The 19,651-nt window shown below is 36.0% G+C and overlaps 1 protein-coding gene across 9 annotated transcripts in view; it reads right to left on the bottom strand.

The window, feature by feature from the left end:
* The window catches only part of trdn (triadin), a 68,337-nt gene extending 49,171 nt beyond the window's left edge, over positions 1–19,166 (bottom strand). For 5 of the 9 annotated variants that reach the window (XR_014536899.1, XM_083562459.1, XM_083562463.1 and 2 more), the window contains exons 1-5: positions 18,796–19,160; positions 15,340–15,552; positions 13,500–13,538; positions 5,477–5,530; positions 1,530–1,661 (exon numbers count right to left, since the gene is read on the bottom strand). Coding sequence is in view for 8 of the 9 variants with exons in the window: in XM_083562459.1 (XP_083418585.1) it covers positions 1,530–1,661; positions 5,477–5,530; positions 13,500–13,538; positions 15,340–15,552; positions 18,796–18,802 (445 nt within the window). In the remaining variant the exon portion in view is untranslated. Of the gene's footprint in view, positions 1–1,529; positions 1,662–5,476; positions 5,531–13,499; positions 13,539–15,339; positions 15,553–18,795 lie in introns of all 9 variants that reach the window. The other 4 variants (XM_083562464.1, XM_083562465.1, XM_083562466.1 and 1 more) reach the window with 2 other exon arrangements.
* Positions 19,167–19,651: the final 485 nt, after the last annotated feature.

Below are 19,651 nucleotides of genomic sequence, written 5' to 3'. Positions count from 1 at the left end.
GCCTGTCTGTCTGTCTATCTATCTATCATCATTATTATTGTTATTATTATCATTATTATTATTATTATTATTATTATTATTATTATTATTATTATTATTATTATTATTATTATTATTATTATCATCAGTGTTCACACTCAGAACAAACCTTTTGACTTGCTTTGGATTTTACAGTTGGGTTCTGGGCAGAAAATATAAACTAAATAGTGGACTTCATGCCAGCTCTGAAATATAAATATTGCCAAAATTCTACTTTTTCACTCAAGCGCTTGCTAATAATATGAATTAGGTTGGATGTTGGTATTCATGTTGTTATTAATGATTATTATATAACAATTATATTCGAGTTGGGGGACTTTTCATGGCTATGGGGAAAATATTCTGGTAGGACCAATACAAAAATAGTAGAACATAGTAGAACATAGTAGAATAATAAATATATCATTATAGATATTGTATTCACAGATGATAAACTGCAGGTCAGATGAGTTGGGGTCAGAAGGGTTACTCAGATTTATCATTTTTGGTATCATAACCGCATGCATGACCTTGTCGTTGTCCATATAGTTGTGTTCTGAGGTGCTGTAGAGCTAAATCGTGTGGAGCTAAATAAAGGTTTTAATCTCTCATTGTTCATTTGCATAGTGTTGAATGTGTGTGTTGCAATAAAGTAGAAAGAGGCATTCTGGAAGCGACTGAGAGGAATCCATATCTTTTTTTTTTTAACTCAATTTTTATTTAACACTTTGCAAAATCAGACAACAACAAAACGTTGTGCACAGAGTACGGTTTCACGCTCCTCCTGCTGCCTTAAATTTTCTCTGTGATGGGAAAAGCTGGAATAACAGTGTCCCCTTTACTCATTAATAAATTCATCAATACGACACCTTTCATAAAATGACAGTGTTGATACGGTGTCAAGGCTTTATGGCATTGTGTGGTGTGTATCTATGTGGTTGTGAGTGTTGCTGTTAAATCTATAAAATAGCTAATGTAGCTTCGATGTTCCTAGTTAGTTTAGGCTTCTAGCTTAAATAATAATAATATAAAAAAAATATATATATATATAAAGACACATGTATTGAGTGATTCACTAGATTTGGGATAAAGTTGTTCCACTTTCATTTCTGATCATCTACTCCTCTAACTGTGTCTGTCATGTGGCCTCCACCAGCCTGATAAGCCATAGCCAGATTTAGCCAGAGGCCGCACAGAAGGCAAAGTCTGATCTGATTTCAGCATGTCGGCTATCTGATGGTTCCTCCCTGAGCATGTACTTCTGGCCCTGCTGTTTGGATATGATAGCAGAGTTTCCTAATCTCTGTGTGAATGTCATTTCTCTAGATGTGTGACATTTCCCCCAGCAGTAAAACACAGTGACCACCAGTGCAACTAATTCGCAGCAAAGCTTATTAAAACCCAAGTCTCGTCCAATCAAACCTCTGCTGAAGCTCTTAGCCTGCTATGCTCGAGTCAGTGTGTTAACGTTGTTATTGTGGAATGGGAGCGCACTTCTATATAAAATATACCTTCTTCTTCCTCCTCCTCAGGCGTTATCAAATTAGTCATAAAGGTCAAGATTCCGTCCATCCAGTCGCCCGATTCCTCCATGGCTTTGTGCACTGACTCCACAGGTTCTCGGCTCATGTGCTGAATACCTCCTGAGTGCAGCGTGTAACAGGCTGACATCAGACATGCTCAAAATACACATATGATACAGGTACAGTAAGCTCCAAAAGTCTATTTGTCTACAGCGACCATTAACAATCGTGTGTTTGAAGACAGGTCCTATTTGTACCTGGGTCAAAATTTTTAATATATCTCTTTGCACAAGAATTTAGTTGTCAATAGTACCTTAAAAGATCTAGCTAACAAGTTAGATAGCTAGATCATTTATTTACACAAACATTAGCCTAATATCAGCTAGCAAGCTATGGATTACTGAGGTACTGGTTTACAAATAAAAACAATAACACACTCCTCTAAGATCTTTTTATCACTGTCCTGCTTTTAATCACCCAGATCATATTGTTCTAATCTATTGTTAGCTAACCTTACTACTCAATTTAGCTTTGAAACACTACATAAAACAATACAGTGCTAAATTGCTACTGAATTTAGTTACTGGATTACACATAAAAATCCTATATTGTATCATTATAATGATTATATTGCTTGCTAGTGAATTTCCCTACCACAAGACATATAAAAATGTAAGCTTAACAGCTTGCCATTGATTTTAGGTGCTGGATTGCTGGCAGAATTAGCTTTAATTTGACATTACCTGGTTAGCTAACTTATGGTACACAAAACTAGCTTTTCTAGTCCAAGTCCTAGCAAGTGAGTTTTATTTCTAAATGCAGTAGCTTAATGTGTGGAACAATTGTAAAATTGAGTTTCGGACTGAAATCATTGTGATTTAGCCTTTTTATTTTTTTCTTTTCCCCTTAATTATAGGATAAACTGAAAAGACCATTGTGAAGTTTAATGGCATTTGGGATTGGTTAATCAAATTTAAGCAGTTTTTAAGAGTAGTACATTTGCTTTACTGTACTTTTTTTGTGACCCTGGTTGAAAATCAAAGCAAATGATAAAGCAAATTTGATCTGCTAATGAAATGATCAGAAACATATGCAATAGTTGGTAAAGATTTGTGTATTTTTTTTAAATAAATGATGTGTTGTCTATAGACTCCATCTTTTGGATCCTACTGTACTCAAAAAAGTGGCATAATGATATACATCAGTTTTCTCAACAAGTACCCACATCTGCATCTCTTAACACACAATAAAAATAAACCAACCATTCCAACAATATATATATATATTTCCTTTCAAATTCTCTTTTCATACACGACTGAATAAAAGTATCAACATCGAAACAACACATTAGATCAAAGCAGAACCATATTGAATAAAACAAGAGGCTGCGACAAAGAGAAATATGGACATGACAATGTTTTAATGGTATATAATGTTTGTTGTATGGGGTGTGTTTTTCGGTTTCCTCCTTTTTCTTTTGTCCATCCATGGTCACGTCACTCTCCTCAGAGGATTAGTCACTAAAGACTTGTCTGTCTGCAGTGTTAAGTTGAGGAAATACGAAAACAATTATCGAATTGTGATAATAAAATACACAATTGAGTGCAAAAAAAAAGTCTTCGTGCAAAGATATGTACAACAAAGCATGCAGTAAAATCCAAGCTCACATTACAGTATATTTTGTTAGTGATCATTTTCATAAGACATGGTACATTTTCTTTGTGTGTAAGGAATGATGTACACTTTCTTGCTTTTCAATCATGTCAGCCAGAAGAGAATTAGGAAAAGCAGTTTGCTGCTTTGAGTGTGTGGAGCTCGAAAAACATGGATTGGTTGGCTTCATGTGTCTCAAAGGAGAACAATCATGTTTTAGCCTCATTGATGTTCTTTAGGAGTCTTGTGGCCTGAGGCATCAGCCTTTGGAGCTAAGGGTTGTGCTGTAGGTTTAAATCCACTCTGGGTCAACTTATAGCTGGGGTTTACAAAATTGGATTTTGAAAACACCTAGACAATTCAATGTTCATATGAACCCAATCCCAGAAGTATCTTAGTATCATGGTCCTCCAGGTCTAGAGGGTAGCTTTAAATGTACTCACATACTTTGAACATACTCACGTTTGTACATCTCTCTGGACAAGCGTGTCTGCTAAATGCCTCTGGGTTACTGATTCTAAGGTTGGTGGTTTTCTAACCATCTTTCTAACATCAATTGGATATGCAAAGAAATAACAGTTTCACTGTGGGATCAGATTTTTTAAAATGATCAAAATTATCACGATGGAAGTTTGTTGTAGTTTAGTGGTTTAGATGGTGTATGTTTGATGGGACAGTTGTTGTTTTAACTCGAATCAGCACCAAAATGCCAATTCTGGACCCTTGAGTGAGGCCTTTGATACTCAACTGCTGAGGTGTGTATGGGATTGTTTAAAGTTGCTCTGCCAATTGATATAAATGTAGTGTTGCATATTCTCTGGTTGGCATAGTGTGGTTGACAAAAAGAAGCTCAATTCCAAAACGCAGCAGTACACAATATAGTCAGGAATTTGTTTTCACAAAGTGCTAATCTATAAAAGTGCTGCTACATCCAGTTTAATAGATTGTCTTGTAGAGGTGTCACAAGTATGTGTTAGTGACTCAGATTTAATTTTGATCATTAAAGGGCTTAATGTGAACTATTTGAATTGCTATAGCTACCACTAAACTAAAAGGTATATCTGTGTTAGCCAGCAAATTATTACAGGTCTAAAGCTACTCTATTAGGACAAACCATTAGATATTTTAGTTCAATTGCACACACACACACACACACACACACACACCCACACACACACAACAGTTTTTCAAAGGTTGCTTTATATTCACTTAACTGGCAGTTTATGAAAGCTTATGTTGTATATTGTGGAACCTTTTTTTCCACCAGGCATTGATCTGTTGATATATTGCTTTGACCAATGTATTTTCTACTCCATTCATCAGTGGAAAGTGACTAGCATAGTTAATTCTTAGCACATTAGTGACTCAGGTGTTTTAAGCCCCAGTAATGCTGTTGCACCTGATGCTCTCGTATCACTGCTACACACACTAGAGTATGGAAAAGTGTTGTACTAAGTAAAATTCATTTATAATAATACCTGCTTAATAGTGGTGCTGTTCTGATCCCATTGATGGACAGGTTACAGTGGGGCTGAAAGTACAGCATAGGTGAAGCTAATAATCTGGTGGCTGGGTCTCTTATTTACTAAAGGATTTATACTTAAAAATGGATATAACACTATTTACTGACAGTCTGTGCAAATTACTGTATATCCGAGGTCATTGAGTCTGTTTAGATTTTCATTTCCCACCCAGTTTTTTACATTTAGTATAGGTGTGAAAATTAACACGCCTAATGAACATATACTAAATTTCAAGAATTGTTTCCTAGAAATGTTTTTGGTAATATTATTATGCATCGAAATTATTATGCCTGAATAGTTTTCATATTATCTATATTAGACGTTGGAATTTTCTCCTGATCAGGAGTCTTTAAGAGTTCTTAAATCACCATTGTTTTCAAGTTATCAACTGCCCATGTGCAAATATTATTTTCTTTATGGCTTTTGGGTCGAAATTCTTGACGTAAAAATTTGCTGAAATTCCTTCACATTATTATTATTATTATTATTATTATTTCTAAATAATCCACAATCATTCTCTGTGCATTAATTATCTCATTGTGCACACACATTACTACATGTTATTCGGGAGCTCAGCAAACCAGGGCTTCGGGATACATTGGTTCCTTTCAGAGTCCAAAATCAGCTCAATCTATTGATTAATTTAAGGTATAAGTTGTTAGTTACGGCTCAATCACTGTAATCGCTGGTTAGCGTATCCACTTTTCACTCGGGTTAGTTCATTACAAGTGCAGAGTTTACATGCGTAAGATGGCTTGCCTCTAAGGCTGCCTGCCTCCTTGAAGGCTTTCCTGGCACTCGCCGCCTGAGGTCCTGTTCAGACGAGACACAAAGCAAAAGAGTGGCACAGCGGCACATAGACCGAACACAGCTGCAGAGAGCATGCAGAGTGAAGCGGGCCAGCATTAACGTGATGAAAAGCAAATGACATGCACATGAAAGAGAGATACACTGATATAATGCAGGGGACACACAATAAAAAGGGCACTGCAGAGATCATGTGAAACACAGGGCAGTGTCTGGATTGTATTAATCAGTGTGAGTGAGTTTATTATTCCGGGAAATGAAAAGTCTGATTGAAACATGTACAACTAATTGATTCAGCTTTAATCCACTAGTGTTCATTTCAAACTACAGATTTTTCTCAAATTAATTTAATCAGATTAAAAATGTTATGTAATATTTGTGTTTGGAATTATTTATGAATGGCTAATAATTCCTGATAACTACAGTAATAGGACATAAAGATTTATGATCATACATTCTGATGATGAACCAATGATGGCCAGAGCATAATCATAAAGCAGCTGGAATATTTCTGAACAAATATCAAATATTAGAAATTTTAGATCTCTAAGCAAGTGATTGATATTTGCTCTACAATAATGGCCAAATCATGATTGCGTACATGATTGCAGTTTGAAAACTTGAATGTGAGAAATAAATAAAGGCACATAACAGAACATGTTGTATTCTAAAACTTCCAAAATGATAAGGACACAACCTTATCATAATGTGGGACATGTTCAATGTGTGTGTGTGTGTGTGTGTGTGTGTGTGTGTGTGTGTGTGTGTGTGTGTGTGTGTGTGTGTGTGTGTGTTTGTGTCCTTGTCCTTGTTATATTTGGAGGCACCCAATGATGATGTTCAAATGTTTATAATGTTTTCATTGTTATTATTATAGTTTATAAATATTCAAATTAGTTACTTAGTTTTATTCCAGTGTAACTCAATCAGCTAAAAACTTTTTTAACATGGATAGCCCAGAAATAATGTATGTATTTTTATTTATTTATTTTTGTATTTTTTATTTTATTTTTTTATTATTATTATTTTTTTATTAATGTATTTAATTTATTACCTCTTTTGTTTGTTTATTTGTTTATCTATTTATTTCTAACCTCCCAGTATTTTATTTTTGTATATAATGTTTGCCACATTACGTATAACACAGTAAACTCTGTTACTTCTATCTATCTATCTATCTATCTATCTATCTATCTATCTATCTATCTATCTATCTATCTATCTATCTATCTATCTATCTATCTATCTATCTATCTATCTATCTGTCTGTCTATCTATCTATCTATCTAAATGCCTGCCTGCCTGCCTGCCTGCCTGTCTGTCTGTCTGTCTGTCTGTCTATCTATCTATCATCATTATTATTGTTATTATTATCATTATTATAATAATTATTATTATTATTATTATTATTATTATCATCAGTGTTCACACTCAGAACAATTTAACAAATCTATTTACTTACTTGTTTATTTCTAAATATTATGAAATCATAAATAAGGAGAACTGTTGCAACTTTCATTTTGATATAATACATAATTCAGCATTTACTTTTAACCCACATTCCTTAACCAAGTTCGATTTTTAGCCTTTCATAGTAAACATTTTGGGCACCTCTGCTTTAGACCCATTAGGTAAACGTTATCGCAGGAGTATATGCGAATTCAGTCTGTGTTTTGGTCTGTATTAATAATTTTTTTATGCTCAGTGAGTTGCATAATCTCTTCACCAGACAATAAAATAGTATAATTCCACCTCTCGCTGATTCTCATTTCATTCTACAACATATGTTCCAATAGGCAATTAAATGGAATAACTCCACCACACAGTGCTTTGCTTTTTTTTATTTTTATAAAAACTATTGTGTTCTAGTATCTGTGAAGCTTGATTGGTGTTCTAATTCTTCAGACCCAGAATTCGGGTACGCCATTGTGAAATCTTCCTCCGAGCAGAAATGCTAATGTGGCGCTGATGAATTCGCTGACATTTGTTTGATTCACTTCTTAACCTATTTCATGAAAACCCATTATTGTTAGCCCGAGCTGTCACGCACCCAGTGCCTCGCTGGTTTCTCCCCGTCTGAGCCACGGCCTCGACTTTGCTAACGCGCCGGTAAACAACAGATGTCAGTCTGGATCGAGAGGAGGAGAAGACAGAGAGTGGGAGAAACGAGACAGCGGCGTGAACTCTCTTCAGGCTGTATGAGGAATGAGAACGGAACGGGGAGCGTAGATTCGGGAGATCGTGGTGTAATGAGGGAATTTATTTGGCTGAGGAAGACAGCCTGATGTTAAACTGTGCCACCTGTCAACACACAAGAATAAGCACTACTTTTGCATCAGTGTTGTTTTAATTTACAGTTAAATTCATTTAGGTTGTCATTATTATTATTAGGTTCCAAATCCTGCCATAATATTATACATAATCAAGATTCAAGGCTGCTTGTTTATTAAATTATTTATTTCTCTCTCACTATTTGTTTTTCGCCATACAGTCATAGATATGTACAAAGAGAACAAATGTATAATACTTATATTCACTGTGTGTGTGTGTGTGTGTGTGTTTGTCTCATCTAAATATCCTTTTGATTATTTCTATTGTGTAACGTTTCTATTGTGTAATGTTCCATTCCTTTTCTAATTCTACTAATGCGCCCTTTATTCAAATGTCACTGAGAGAAATCAAAATGCGTTTTCATTAGCAGGATATTTCCTGCCAGTGGATACAGCCAAATGCAGGCATGCTGAGATTTCCACTTGAGTTTGTCGTTTAGATTATCTTTCATTCATTTAGGTTTTTAAAGAAATATTTTGACCTCGAAACTTTTTTTGTAGTGCTGTACCAATAAATAAGATAAAAACACTTATAAGATAAAAAAGCACTAATTTTCACGGTTATTATCAATTCAAATAAGACTTATACTGTTTGATTAACGAACATTCTGCTGTAAGTGAGGAAGATGGCATAAGGTGGAGTTATTACATGTTTTTACCATTTAATTCAATGTTTTTTAATTTGTTCATGAACAACACTGTGTACTTTTTGTTTATTTATAGCTACATTCAGTGTGCTGACTGTTACAAAGTTCTGACATTGGAGACTTACGTAAAATGTTAAAATATGCCTATGCAGGTTTAAGTCATGTGTTACAAAGTGCATAAGCACTTGAACACTTTTCAAAGTGTGTTGTGAACGCCTGACCTTTTATGTGGTTCTTCCCAAACGGAACATTTTAGTAACATTTTAGTAATATATATTAGATTTTACTAATATATAAAGTACAGACCAAAAGTTTGGACACACCTTCTCATTCAAAGAGTTTTCTTTATTTTCATGACTATGAAAATTGTAGAGTCACACTGAAGGCATCAAGGGCTATTTGACCAAGAAGGAGAGTGATGGGGTGCTGCGCCAGATGACCTGGCCTCCACAGTCACCGGACCTGAACCCAATCGAGATGGTTTAGGGGTGAGCTGGACCGCAGAGTGAAGGCAAAAGGGCCAACAAGTGCCAAGCATCTCTCGGGGAACTCCTTCAAGACTGTTGGAAGACCATTTCAGGTGACTACCTCTTGAAGCTCATCGAGAGAATGCCAAGAGTGTGCAAAGCAGTAATCAAAGCAAAAGGTGGCTACTTTGAAGAACCTAGAATATGACATTTTTCAGTTGTTTCACACTTTTTTGTTATGTATATAATTCCATATATAATTCCACATGTGTTCATTTATAGTTTTGATGCCTTCAGTGTGAATCTACAATTTTCATAGTCATGAAAATAAAGAAAACTCTTTGAATGAGAAGGTGTGTCCAAACTTTTGGTCTGTACTGTGTGTATATATATATATATATATATATATATATATATATATATATATATATATATATATATATATATATATATATATATATATATATATATATATATATATACAGTATCTCACAAAATTGAGTATACACCTCACATTTCAGTAACCATTTTAGTATGTAGAATTATACAAATAAAACTTGGATATATTTAATTTACTAGTCAATGTGATGCTCATGTAGCAGTATAGTTTTACTGTCCTCTAAAAATACCTCAACATACAGCCTTTTATTGTCATTATAGCTGAGTACACCCTAAGAGATAATAGCTGTACATCATGTAACCATGCAAAGCCACATGTCCTATTCATCATTGTCATGTTTCATGTTTTATGTTAATTTCCAGATTAGTTACATTTGTTAAAAAAAACAAGTAGAGACTAACTGCAGATGAGGATGTCATATAAACATCATTAACTTTTGTCCATATAGTAGATGTTTATAGGGTTTTTGGGATTTGTCAAAAAAAGATGTAGTGTGGACATATGCAGGTGCAACCAATTGCTTTCTAAATGATTTTTACAGTTTTTTCACAAGCAGTCACATGTGTCTATAGGCTTGTGTTGTTCAGTTGTTATGAATAGTTACATCTACATCTTGAAGCTCTTAGAATGTGTCGAAGCAGCATGCTTTTTGTTTCTCAGTTTATATCTCAAAATTTTATGGGAATGGGAAATATAAATTAAATTATTTATTTCAAAAAATGCTTTATGCGGCGTGCTTAGGAGTCGTATCATTTTATACTGTATGTATTTATATTTTACTGTTCCACAGAGGGAAGCCTCAGAAAAAGCCAAGCCTGAGCGAGATGGATCAGAGTATATCATTGTCTTACTCTGGTTCGCTGTATCAAAGCTCATAAGTGTGTTTCTCCTGAGATGACCACTTAGGATTTCTATCAGTGCTCACTAGTGCACTGAAGGATAAAATGATTTCTTCTTTTCCTGACAAGAGCTAGAAAATCTGCAACATTCAAGCTGCATTAATATACAGCATTTAAAGTTCCTTAGTGTTTCTCAAGACACTGAATGATGCTCAGAGCACAACACTCGAGTTATAAGCTACAATGCTTTTACAGTATAATTATTAATACCAGAGCTGCATCCACTGTGTGGCTGGACAATGTGATAATTTTCAGTTTGAAACAGATTGACACGGGGCTTCGGGAGGATATGAAGGAGCTTTTGGCACACTGATAGAAAAAGCCCATGCAGGCTTGAATGATCTCATCAGTTGGACAAGAATTGCAGAGATTTGATTCATTTGCTTTTGAAAAACATCAGTGTTTTGGCTTTGAACATGAATTTTTCTGTGATTGGTATTTTTTCAAAGATATTAAAGCGTTTCTTTCGTTTCTTGATGGTTTCTTGACAGCTTAGCGATTTTACTAATATGGGAAACAAATAATAGGTTTCTGTCAGAGGTTGAAACCAAAGCATAAATCTATCTATCTATCTATCTATCTATCTATCTATCTATCTATCTATCTATCTATCTATCTATCTATCTATCTATCTATCTATTTATATATATATATATATATATATATATATATATATATATATATATATATATATATATATATATATATATATATATATATATATAGTATTTATAGATAGATAGATATATGTTTAACATGGCACTTCATGGCAAAGACTAAGGAGAGGATTTGAGGATTAGAATTGTTGCTCTTCACAAAGATGCTGAGGCTATAAGAAGATTGTTAAAACCCTGAAACTGGTTTACAAGAAAGCCCAAAAACAGTTTGCTGAAGACAACCTGTCCAAGAGCATGAATTACTGAAACCATGTCCTGTGGTCTGATGAGACAAAGATAAACTTGTTTGGCTCAGATGGTGTCCAGCATGTGTGTTAATGCCCTGGTAAGGAGTACCAAGAAAATTGTGTCTTCCCTACAGCATGGTGGTGGTAGCATCATGGTCTGGGGCTGCATGTTGATGCTCTTAATAGGGAGCAGCGGTTCATTAAGGAAAACAAACTATAAAATGTACTGTCACATTCTGAAGCAGAACATGATGCCCTCCTTCAGAAACTTGGTCCGAACTCCAGTTTTTTAACATAATAAATACCACAAACACACTGCCAAGGTGACAACTGACTTGCTGTGGAAGGTGAAGGTAATAGAGTGGCCAAGTATGTCTCCAGAACCGAACCCTATTGAGCACGTGTGGGGCATCCTCAAGTGGAAAGTGAAGAAGCACCATGTGTCTAACATTCAGCAGTTCCGTGATGTCATTATGGAGGAGTGGAAGAGGATCCCAACAACAACCTGTGCCGCTCTAGTGAATTCGATGCCCAGGAGGAAGCAGTGCTAAATAAAAATGGTGCTCACACAAAATGCTGAGACTTTGGACACAGTATTGACACGTCCACTGAAAGTGTACACAATATATTTGGCAGTTATTTAGACAATAATGGTTGTATGTTGAGTTATTTATATTAATAATATATCCAAGTTTCATTTCTATAGTATTGTCCCTTGAGAAAAAACTATTTTAATTTTTTTTAATTATACATAAAATATGGCCTTTTTTCGAATAATAGATTATAAAAGCAGGCCTGAAATAATTGCTTGTATATCACTGGGATTAATAAGAAAATCTTGAGTGAGTCATGTTTCTGTAATTGGCCACCATGCTTATTTTTTAATAAATGTTTTAGAATGATTCACAGATTGTAAAAGAGACTGGATTATGGTTATGTTGGTTTATGCCATTTGTCATGGTGGGCTTATGTATGGCAGGGATGTGCTGGTTTATTTTGGCTACTCTTCTGTAATGTTCCAAGGTTTTATGTATTTCCCAAATACATCAATTTAGCAATACTGTAGGTAAGTTGCAAGGAAGATATATGTTTTTAAGAAGTATGTGTAAGTATCATATAGACTAATAAACGTACTTTTAGTTATTATCGAGGCACGTTTGCACAGCGTGTGCTAGATTAGTTGAATATAATCAAATTAATATGGTATTTTAAATAAAAAATTTATATTTGACCTAGTGGGTAAGAATGTGATCTGAAACAATCACCAATGGGGCAGGTATCATGCTGCCCCATGCTTGGAGGAGATATAGAGGACAAATCATGATTAGGTCTACACTTTTTCAGTTGGCCTGTTTACAGTGTGACTGTGACATAAAGATCTATTTGTACCATTAAATTTATAATTTTTCACTATGACAAACTGAGAAACTGTGTCCTGTCAAGCAATAAGCAAACATGTATTAGATCGTACTACTGAGTATCAGCATGAATGAGTCAGTAATCAATATTGTAATCATGTACGCAGTAAACTGTCGAAAAGTTTTCAGTGAGAATGTGCCTGAAGGACGAGAGGCGTCTTGTTTAGTGTTTTTGTGGACCCGCAGAGGAAGAAACAACGGTGAGATATTCACTTGGCACGCCGACTTTTGTTTATTGCACTGAAAAATGCAAATAGGATGTCGTTACCGGCTGTGTTGCACATCATGCCGTCATGCAGGAGCATGGAAAAAAGCAAAACACAGGGCCTGATTCACACGAAAGATGATTTGAATAGGAGAATCGAATGATTGTATGTAGAATCTTGAGTGGAATACAGTATTGTATGTGTGCATTGGAAGTACTTGTTTTTGTATAGAATTAGCTGGGATCAAATTTTTTACATAGTAAGGGGCATCTGAATAGCTAGTTAATTATTAAAAAATGTAATAAACAGCGTACAATTTGCAGACCGTGATCGGGATGCAGTGCTCACAGGCACGGTGTCACGCTGAATAAGAATGATAAAAAAAGAAAGGAAGAGCAGGGGAGGTGTCTTTAATGAAAGGTGAGGTGGCTATCGGTTAATGTGCATCTTCAAATTCACCACAGCGTGAAATGATGGTGACAGTTGCGCTCGTTCTATATGCATGCACACACACACACACACACACACACACACACACACGCACACATGCACACACAAATCGAATATACAAAGAAATAGAATTATGCATACAGGAAGAAAGCCATGAACAGCACACACACACACACACACACACACAGACACACAAACACACATGTGTACATGCTCAGGCAAATATCACTTCACTGCAGGCAGAGAGTCTTTACCAGGTGGCAAACAGGGGTCGTCACAGTATAATGTATGGGCTTTTTATTGGATGGCAACAGGATGACACATGGGGATGGACAGGGCGGAAAAAGGAGGAAACTTATTAGAAATGAATGAGTGAAAGTGACTCTTTGGGAGTGTCCCTGTAGCACTGTTAGGGCTACTGGGACTTCATGAATTGTGGGTTAGTCCCAACTTGATTGGTGGGTCTGAATATAAAAAAGGTCTCCACTTTAAAATGTTTTAATGCATACAAGACAACAGACCTTTTTTTATATTATTATTTTAAAATAAATGGAATGACACATGAGTGAAACATTAGAACAAAATGACAATTTTTACAAAATCCATCTTCAGCCATTCGGAAATGGCTCCAAATTGTCATCAGCAGACATCAATGAGCAGGATATAAACTAAATGACCGTAGATAGCATCAACTAATCATAAACCTAATTTGAGGTTTGCCTATTATAACCAAATAAACAGGTGATTATACATTGGAGTGCTTCAAAGACAATCTAACAATAAATCAAGAGAGATGAATTTAGACAGGACGTGATCTGATCTCTGATTACTGTCGACTAAATGTGAACATGGCTGCCGCTGACAGTCGCAGCCTAGTGCAACACTCTATCTGTCCTTATCACTGTCAGTGCTATCAGGACCAATAAAGCTTTCTCCTGACTCCCAATGCCCACATCCACTGGCATTCTACACTCCTAGCAAACAAACAACTATCTGGCTTTATCGCATTCTCTACTCTCTCAGAATTCTTATCCAAGCCTCACATTACCGGTAGTCCATAAGCACATTTATCTCACAAGTAATGATGCTAATGCCTGCTATTACCGTTCTTCCGATTGGCTTATTTATCATCAGATCTGGCAACCAATCAACAACAACTGCCTCAGAGTAAAATAACACAATACACCGCTCAAAAAAAGACATCATCATGCCAACACCGTCCAAATTTAAGTTCTGGTTATAGAAACTAATCTTGTGCAAGATTCATATGAATAATATTCAATTATAATGTATTTTGGTCCAAATGAAATTCTTGAGAAAACTAAGATTTACATTGAGGTAACCAGCTAACAATGAGATGTCCACAAAAGTTGTGAGAACATGAAACGTGATGTCCTCAAAACTCAAATTTGCAGCCCAGAGCCATAATTTCAAACATCATTTCTAAACATACTGTATGTATTAATCATAATTGCCAAAAAAAGATGGCTGGTCCTGTTACATTTGCAGGCAGCATGACTAATCTTTTCCTATCCAAGAAACCATTTTTGTGTTCCAGGAAGACTTCCCAGAATGATTCAGAGAACCTCCATTCTCCAAATCTCCAAATGTTTTTTAGAAAGGGGTACTGACTTAAACAGCACGTTTGTTCACAATAATGTTCCTCAACTGGTGTTAGGCATCTCAACTGGATGGTTCATTTTTCTACATTTCTGAAGTGGTTCTAGACAGAACCTCAGGTGCTGTTTTGTTCTACACAGAATTCTAAAATAATCCATCAACAAGCAAAGAACTTTCGAATGATGCTTAATGATTTGGTTGCAGAATATCTTGTTACGAGTTACAGTTATAAAAATCCAGAGACTTCATTTCAGAGTTGTTACAGTATTTACTGACTTTAGCTCTCCAACTGTGAGATAATTTTTTTTTTTCTTTACAGATAATCAGCTACAGTTTCTTGGACATTCATTACTAGCTGGGCAGTAACTTGAAATTGTACGAATTGAATGATCTGCATTCATATCATCTTGCACAGAATGACGGTGAGGCCTAAATTAATGTAGGACTAAATTAGCAAAAAAGAGCCTCACTTACCTTCCAGGGTCTTAGAGTCTACAAGGTCAAAAACAATAATGGCAACTGCAGACCAGGTGATGATGAGGGCCAGGACCAGTACCCAGGCCACAGGCGAGCTGAAGGTGCTGTACAGATCATCCATCATGGTGCGTTTAGATGCTCGAGCAGCTGCAGCATGTGACTCACCTCCTTTGCTCTCGAGCACAGTGGTGGTGGTGGTGGAGGTCCGTGCTGCAGAAAAACACACAAAAGAGACTGATTGTGAGGATAAGGCAGAATTTACAGGACAGCTTTAAATGTAATAGTGATTATGGAGAAATGTAAGTAAAATGTTAGTATGAAGAAAAATTATTTTATTTCACTGAGAATATTTGAAGAGAAAATCAAAGCTAATTTTGAGAGCAATCTAAATGTATTAATGATATGAACAGGAACATGTGTGTGTTTGCAAATCTATCATTAGAGAACGTTTGTCAGGTCTCAGCCAACCCTTTTATTCCCAGCAATTAAAACATGGCTGCCGTGGACTACAACACCAAGACCACACACACACACACACACACACACACACACACACACACACACACACACACACACACACACACACACACACCACTACACTTGTGTGTGTTTTCCCAATTACACACACACTCATGCCGGGTATATAAAGTGATTTTTTGCTAATTTTTTTTCCACATTTAAACCGAACCTTGATATAACATTTTTTGCTCTTCTGGTTTTGATTCCTGTTTTGATTTGTTCAGACTAGTTTTGCCTAGTTCATGTTGTTTGCTGCTTGCATGGCCCTTCGCACAAGTTTAACCTTCACGCTTTGGATTTGTTTGTCATCATGTGACTAAGCCAGTGTGTGATTTTACAGTCCAGCTAAGATTTTATTTGGATTATCTCCCAAAGTGTGACATGTAATCACTTTAAAAGAACACTGCTATCACACAGACCTACTTCAAAGCAGGATATTTGTTCTTTGCCTCCGTCCTTTGTCTCGTGAACGCACAACAGAACACACAAACAATGCCAAATGAATAGGATGTGCACTGATGTATCAGTCACTTCTTGTTAAAATATTTCCAATGCCAATAAAAAGAAAAAAATGGCTGCCTTTATATCGGTGGAGGAAGACGTATCGATGTGTCTGTTTCTGTCAAAAGGCCAGTTCTAAAATGGATATAAATCTGAAACACAAAACAGGCTGGATTGCCAATCAGTGATTCCTTACACACTCCACACATGACCTTTGTAAACACTGTTCCTTTTTACAGAGCACCTTATTGATTCGTTTCAATAGGATCTAATTTTAGTCTAAAGCATGGATTGATTCTCGGATGAGCCATTGTGATTCTGCGTACGGTTTTCTTCAGCGTGATATGAGGCTGTGAGAAGACAGAGAGCTGCAAAGCGCCTGAGATGACCTGCAGAAGATAAAATTAGCCTACAGTGCCTTTCAGACCGCCTCTGCTTTAGTTAAAGGAGATATGTGTGTGTGTGTGTGTGTGTGTGTGTGTGTGTGTGTGTGTGTGTGTGTGTTGTGTGTGTGTGTGTGTGTGTGCATGTGTCAGTGTGTGTGTGTGTGTGTGTTGCGGTCAGCCCCACCTGTCACAGCCCTTCACAGTGCACTGTGTTGTCACTTTGGGGATTAGACATGCTTTCTCTAGTTGCTGACTCAAGAAACTCATTTGCTAAGCCTCCACTGTGCTCACTTTGCTAAAAACAACAGATCGTCTTTAGGGACTATTACGTGCTGGCGTCAGGATCAAAAAGTGTGTCCACAGGTCAAGTGGTTTTGTGTGGTATTGGAAGGTAGAGTCGGTGAATTTGGTGCACGTTAGCTGAGGAATTTTAAAGTCTAAAGTAAAATTCCAACATACACAAAAATCACTTTTTGTCAAAAAATGATGCAATTCGGATACAAAGTGTATTCTAATGTAAGATTTTTGTACGTCTTTGTTTTCGTCCAATTTGTTCAGACTACAATGCTTTTAGAAATAAAGATGAAAACCCTAAAGATTCTTTAGTTATTCATCTGTAAGAACGAGTTTCTATGTAGCAGTGGAGTAAAGTTTTTGAGTAAATGTAGTATTACTGTATTTTACTACTTTTTTTGGCTACTTTTTATGTTTACTGAGTATCAAAGTTATGAGCAACTTTTACCCTCTATTCAACTACAATTATCGTTCGTTATATGTACTTTTTACTCCACTGTATTTACAGTGACCAATAAAATCACGTTTTGGTGCTGTGGCTTTTTAGCCTAAAGCGAAAATTACTTTCATTTGATTTGTCCATTAAATAAGGGTACTTCTACTTTGTGCCATGATTCTTTACACCTCTGCTATGTGCAACCACTGCAACAGAGCATCCTTTTGCATACCTGGAAGACTGGATTTGAAGATTTTGACAATGTTACCAAATAAAGCTACTATTAAAAATAGATCTCTAGATGTTTTTTGGTTTCCAGTTCCTTTAAAGGACAAAACCTTTTGTGATGTTCTTGTATTGTTGCAATGTTTTAAATTCTGAAAAAGACCAACTCTTTAGAATGTCATGATTTTCCAGAATATGATGAACAAGCACCAACCATGTTGATGCAAAATTCAAGCAAATGAATCTTATGATCTGAGTGTAAGGATTTAGAGACCATGTCGGCAGCCTTATGTAATGGCCTGGTACTTGTGCTGCAATTATATCACTGAGATAAGAGCAGAAAAATGAGAGACGTCCTTGGGTTGAGACCAATGGCAGTCTAATATCAGTCTAGAACTGTTGAAGAAACCACGTCAGCAGACAGTTCCTGGTTCCTGAAATTCTGACGCTTAAAATAGAGCTTATTTACATCTGATGGACAGCTTCCACTGTTCAATCCGGATATCAAATTTCGGTTTTAAGTCTCTCCAACAATGAGTTATTTCACGCAAGGCTGAAATCCATTTACAACTCTTTCATAATAATAGTAATTGCTTTTGAAAATAACTTTATCACCAGGCAAGGAAAATAGCTTTTGAGAAGTTTTCAAAACGTATTTTGGAAAAGTTGCCCATTAACTTTTTTTTGTTCTTCACAGAACCTTGAACCTTTTGCACACTCTTAAAAAAAAAAAAAAACACATTACATTTACTGTCATAGCTGGAAATGAAATGCTATCACCTAGCCACAGAAAAAATACAATTTGCTTAAACTGAGGTAGTTATAGTTCCTCTCAGACAGATTGAGCCATAATTCAATTGTTAGCTATATCTGAAAAATCCTTTACGGTCTGCATGCTTCAGAAGAGTGTAACAGACAGCTGATAGGATATGTGATATGAAGTATTTTTAGCAGCTCTCAATCATGAAGTTTCTCCACAAAAGACATCTCTGAAATGGCTGCGTTTGTCTCTATGAAGCTGATTAAGTCATTCCTGCCTTTACAGAACAAAAGAAACAAAAAAAAAAAAAACAAGTGGACAATTGACTGTACCTTCCATCTCTGCAGTGATATGGTGTAATCCCAATCTTAAGTGTATCCAGAAGTGGAATTTCAATGGAATATAAGAACAGTCTCTGCGTTTAAAAGTCCAAAGGAGAACCTAGTGCTCCTACCAAGACGTGGATCTCTTGTAGGGCTTCAGATGATTAAGCTTTTCATGTCAATGATCCAATTAAATAAAAAATAAAAGCTAAATCTATTTTGGAAGGCCAGAGCGACTTGTAAATAGTGGCATACGGGTAAAAAAAAAAAGCCTGTTTTCCAAACCCTTAGATTGTTCTTGGGTGCTGCTCAGAAAGCATAGGCCACGGAGGGAGGGCCTTAATGCAACCTTATCCCTGAGCCGTTAGGGGAGTTTATTCTTAGAGCCCATAACACGAGTGGTATTCTGCGTCGCCTTTTTGGGTCAGAGGCGTGACCTGTGAGCTGCTATCTATCTAGCAGTAAGGCAAAGGCAAAGCAACCCAAACACAAAGTGTCACTTTTTTTCACTGTTCTACAGTCATGGCCTCTGCTTGTAGAGTTCCTCATAAGATTGGTGGTTTGAAGGGTCTCTGTTGCTCTGTACAGACTTAGACTAAGGGTCAAGATGTTAGATATATAGAGATATAGAAGCATCTGCATTCATGTTTTCTCCACCAAATATTCATAGCCATTTGCATGGATTCTCTCAAACTCACTATCATTGTGTTATTTGGGTGTTCATACATTGTAAAGCTTTGTATTTGTTTATGGGAATTATGAATTATTCAGTAACTACAGTGAAATTTATACAGGGGGGTTAGGATTTAGGACTTTCTGATGTATCCTACAATTAAGATTGATGGATTATTATGTATCTATTTTT

The sequence above is a fragment of the Silurus aristotelis genome (genome assembly GCF_946808225.1).
Source record: "Silurus aristotelis genome assembly, chromosome: 15".
NCBI lineage: Eukaryota > Metazoa > Chordata > Actinopteri > Siluriformes > Siluridae > Silurus > Silurus aristotelis.
This window is presented reverse-complemented; position numbering and strand designations above follow the sequence as displayed.